At 48.0% G+C, this 5,000-nt stretch overlaps 1 protein-coding gene across 1 annotated transcript in view; it reads right to left on the minus strand.

Annotated features, from left to right (window-relative positions):
* LOC106597401 (collagen alpha-1(XIV) chain) overlaps nt 1-5,000 on the minus strand; it is a 260,539-nt gene that overhangs the window by 132,586 nt on the left and 122,953 nt on the right. Inside the window, 1 exon segment of the mRNA XM_045719294.1 lies at nt 4,901-4,975. Within this exon segment, the coding sequence (XP_045575250.1) occupies nt 4,901-4,975 (75 nt within the window).

Below are 5,000 nucleotides of genomic sequence, written 5' to 3' on the forward strand. Positions count from 1 at the left end.
AGGGAGGGAGGGAGGGAGGCAGGCAGGCAGGCAGGCAGGCAGGCAGGCAGGCAGGCAGGCAGGCAGGCAGGCAGGCAGGCAGGCAGGCAGGCAGGGAGGCAGGGAGGGAGGGAGGGAGGGAGGGAGGGAGGGAGGGAGGGAGGGAGGGAGGGAGGGAGGGAGGGAGGGGAGGGAGGGAGGAGGGAGGGAGGGAGGGAGGCAGGGAGGCAGGGAGAGAGGGAAGGAAGGAGGGAAATGAGATATGGAACTAGGTTAGAGAAGAATTCCAAACACAGAAACAGAAGCCTCAACTCTTCAGTCTCAATACAACAGGCCAGCTGGTAAGCCTCAACTCTTCAGTCTCAATACAACAGGCCAGCTGGTAAGCCTCAACTCTTCAGTCTCAATACAACAGGCCAGCTGGTAAGCCTCAACTCTTCAGTCTCAATACAACAGGCCAGCTGGTAAGCCTCAACTCTTCAGTCACAATACAACAGGCCAGCTGGTAAGCCTCAACTCTTCAGTCTCAATACAACAGGCCAGCTGGTAAGCCGCAACTCTTCAGTCTCATTACAACAGGCCAGCTAGTAAGCCTCAACAATTCAGTCTCATTACAACAGGCCAGCTGGTAAGCCTCAACTCTTCAGTCTCAATACAACAGGCCAGCTGGTAAGCCTCAACACTTCAGTCTCAATACAACAGGCCAGCTGGTAAGCCTCAACTCTCCAGTCTCAATACAACAGGCCAGCTGGTAAGCCTCAACACTTCAGTCTCAGTACAACAGGCCAGCTGGTAAGCCTCAACTCTTCAGTCTCAATACAACAGGCCAGCTGGTAAGCCTCAACCCTTCAGTCTCATTACAACAGGCTAGCTGGTAAGTCTCAACTCTTTAGTCTCAATACAACAGGCCAGCTGGTAAGCCTCAACTCTTCAGTCTCAATACAACAGGCCAGCTGGTAAGCCTCAACTCTTCAGTCTCATTACAACAGGCCAGCTGGTAAGCCTCAACTCTTCAGTCTCAATACAACAGGCCAGCTGGTAAGCCTCAACTCTCCAGTCTCAATACAACAGGCCAGCTGGTAAGCCTCAACTCTTCAGTCTCAATACAACAGGCCAGCTGGTAAGCCTCAACTCTCCAGTCTCATTACAATAGGCCAGCTGGTAAGCCTCAACACTTCAGTCTCAGTACAACAGGCCAGCTGGTAATGCTCAACACTTCAGTCTCAGTACAACAGGCCAGCTGGTAAGCCTCAACTCTCCCGTCTCATTACAACAGGCCAGCTGGTAAGCCTCAACCCTTCAGTCTCATTACAACAGGCCAGCTGGTGGTGAGTGGTGATGAACTATCTAACTATCTGTCTCCTCCAGAAGCTTTATCTACTTCCTACTACACAGAGACAGATAAGATCTTTCTTCGTGCTAATTAAAGGTCCAAAGCAGCCATTTTTATCTCAATATATCTGTCTGAGTGGCGAGAGGAAAACTGAAAACTACAGTAGTTGTTATTGGCAGAGAGGTTTGGAACACTCTTTCTTATTGGTCTATTAACGATGTCACCAGGCAGGCTAAAACTCTATCCCACCAAAACAGGCTGTCTGTTCAAACAGCTCTTACACTAAAATGGCTTTATCATCATTTTCACAATTTCACAGTATTATTCCAACCTCATAGTGTGGAAATATATATAACAAACTGGAAAATCAAATTTTTGACTGCGCTGTGCCTTTAATATTCAGTTAGTGTATTCTCCAGCTATATACAGACTTCAGTCAAACTGGGAGAAGATCGGTCTCTCAGAATGTGAAGAACGGTTAGAGCTGGCCGGTCTCTCAGAATGTGAGGAACGGTTAGAGCTGGCCGGTCTCTCAGAATGTGAGGAACGGCTAGAGCTGGCCGGTCTCTCAGAATGTGAGGAACGGCTAGAGCTGGCCGGTCTCTCAGAATGTGAGGAACGGTTAGAGCTGGTCGGTCTCTCAGAATGTGAGGAACGGTTAGAGCTGGTCGGTCTCTCAGAATGTGAGGAACGGTTAGAGCTGGCCGGTCTCTCAGAATGTGAGGAACGGTTAGAGCTGGCCGGTCTCTCAGAATGTGAGGAACGGTTAGAGCTGGCCGGTCTCTCAGAATGTGAGGAACGGTTAGAGCTGGCCGGTCTCTCAGAATGTGAGGAACCGGTTAGAGCTGGCCGGTCTCTCAGAATGTGAGGAACGGTTAGAGCTGGCCGGTCTCTCAGAATGTGAGGAACGGTTAGAGCTGGCCGGTCTCTCAGAATGTGAGGAACGGTTAGAGCTGGCCGGTCTCTCAGAATGTGAGGAACGGTTAGAGCTGGCCGGTCTCTCAGAATGTGAGGAACGGTTAGAGCTGGTCGGTCTCTCAGAATGTGAGGAACGGTTAGAGCTGGCCGGTCTCTCAGAATGTGAGGAACGGTTAGAGCTGGCCGGTCTCTCAGAATGTGAGGAACGGTTAGAGCTGGCCGGTCTCTCAGAATGTGAGGAACGGTTAGAGCTGGCCGGTCTCTCAGAATGTGAGGAACGGTTAGAGCTGGCCGGTCTCTCAGAATGTGAGGAACGGTTAGAGCTGGCCGGTCTCTCAGAATGTGAGGAACGGTTAGAGCTGGCCGGTCTCTCAGAATGTGAGGAACGGTTAGAGCTGGCCGGTCTCTCAGAATGTGAGGAACGGTTAGAGCTGGCCGGTCTCTCAGAATGTGAGGAACGGTTAGAGCTGGCCGGTCTCTCAGAATGTGAGGAACGGTTAGAGCTGGCCGGTCTCTCAGAATGTGAGGAACGGTTAGAGCTGGCCGGTCTCTCAGAATGTGAGGAACGGTTAGAGCTGGCCGGTCTCTCAGAATGTGAGGAACGGTTAGAGCTGGCCGGTCTCTCAGAATGTGAGGAACGGTTAGAGCTGGCCGGTCTCTCAGAATGTGAGGAACGGTTAGAGCTGGCCGGTCTCTCAGAATGTGAGGAACGGTTAGAGCTGGCCGGTCTCTCAGAATGTGAGGAACGGCTAGAGCTGGCCGGTCTCTCAGAATGTGAGGAAGGGTTAGAGCTGGCCGGTCTCTCAGAATGTGAGGAACGGTTAGAGCTGGCCGGTCTCTCAGACAGTAAGCTGACGCTGATTTAGCCAGTTCTCTAATGCTAGGAAGAAGTATAGCTTGCCGGTCCTTGGCACAAGAAGGACCATAGCTTGTCGGTGCCTGGTACAAAGAAGGTTGAGAAACACTGGGCTACACTTTTAGACAAAAGGGTTCCAAAAGGGTTCTTTGGCTGTCCCCATTGGAGAACCTTTTTTGGTTCCAGGTAGAACCCTTTTTGGTTCCAGGTAGAACCCTCTGTGAAAAGGGTTCTACATTGAACCCAAAAGTGTTCTACCTGGAACCAAAAGGGTTTTACTTGGAACCAAAAAGGTTCTACCTGGAACCAAAACGGGTTCTTTGGAGACAGCCGAAGAACTCTTTTAGGATCAAAGATAGGTCATTTTTTCTAAGAGTGTAGAGGAATGGCAAGAGGAATGTCTGGCCTGGTTGATCTTTGTTTAAACAAGCCAGAGAGTTAGAATTGTAACATTAAATTGACTGGTACAAACCTCTAGAGGTGGGACAAATGTGTTAAGTCTGAAGTGCTTAGAATTATAGCAGAGTTCTTAGAATAGTGGGAGAGATCTTAAGGGAAGGTTCTTATGGCAGGGTTCTAATCAAACCGGACAGGAAGTATCGACAGGATGGGAGGAAGGCTTGATACACAGCCAGGCAGCAGTGCACCATGGGGGGATAGAAGTGTGCAAGGCTCTTTCTCAATTTGTCTTTCATCGATTTAACCGATTCCTCCCACCCTCTATCCTCGCCTCATTCACAAAACGCATTGGAGAAGATCCAAGGTCCCGCCCATCGAACCTTCTCCTCCAATGCGATTGAGAAGAAGTTGAGTACTTCTGACTTCTACTATTATTAGGAGCTAGAGATAATATCCAAAATGCAATATTCAACTAATCCCCGCTGAAAAAACGACCTTGAGAACTTTGCTGTGAATACATTGATAAAAGCTAAAGATGTTTTCACTCTATTATGGTGCTGTAAAAACCACGTTCTTATTTCTCATTTATTTCAACCTGTGAAGAACTTATACTTATCACAAATCTGATGATTACAGTTCATTTAAAAATGGACCAGGACTTAAACCCCCAGGGGCTGTCTGCCTATAATATTTGGTAGTGTGTATATGAAGGTCAGTAGAGGAGGGAGGAAGAAAAGCCTCAGCTAATGTAATAAGTAATGCATGCAGATGCTGTGTAAATATGTACAGACTGGAGCTGCTGCTTGTCTGAGCCGCACTGAAAATGTTTGATAAGATCCTGGATACTCCCCAAGAAAGAAGACTTAAAAAGCTGATAAGATACTGGATAATCCCCAAGAAAGAAGACTTAAAAAATGTATAAAATACTGGATACCCCTGAAGAAAGAAGACTTAAAAAGTTGATAAGATACTGGATACCCCCCAAGAAAGAAGACTTAAAAAGTTGATAAGATACTGGATACCCCCAAGAAAGAAGACTTAAAAGTTGATAAGATACTGGATACCCCTCAAGAAAGAAGACTTAAAGTTGATAAGATACTGGATACCCCTCAAGAAACAAGACTTAAAGTTGATAAGATACTGGATACCCCTCAAGAAAGAAGACTTAAAAAGTTGTATTTATCTCCAAAAACTCTTCCTCAGCTGAATAAATACCACCAAGTACCGGTACTTGTTTGGTGATTGTATAATGTGGTTCATCTGGTATAAAAGTTATATATATATTTTAATCTGTGGTACCTCAGTGTGCTGAAGTAAAGGTGAGCTGTCATCAGAGATGTAGTGTGGGTTTGAGAAAGGTCACACTATGGTGGGGACAGCAGGGGAGAGTGTGTGTGGCAGCTCTTCTCTCTTACCTTCCTTGGCGGGCGGTATGGTCGGTAGGGGGGGTGACGTGGGTGGTGGTGTCGGTGGCTGGGTGGGGACGGGGACTAGAATACACAGAGAGACAAGCAC

This window comes from Salmo salar, chromosome ssa05 (genome assembly GCF_905237065.1).
Source record: "Salmo salar chromosome ssa05, Ssal_v3.1, whole genome shotgun sequence".
Lineage (NCBI taxonomy): Eukaryota > Metazoa > Chordata > Actinopteri > Salmoniformes > Salmonidae > Salmo > Salmo salar.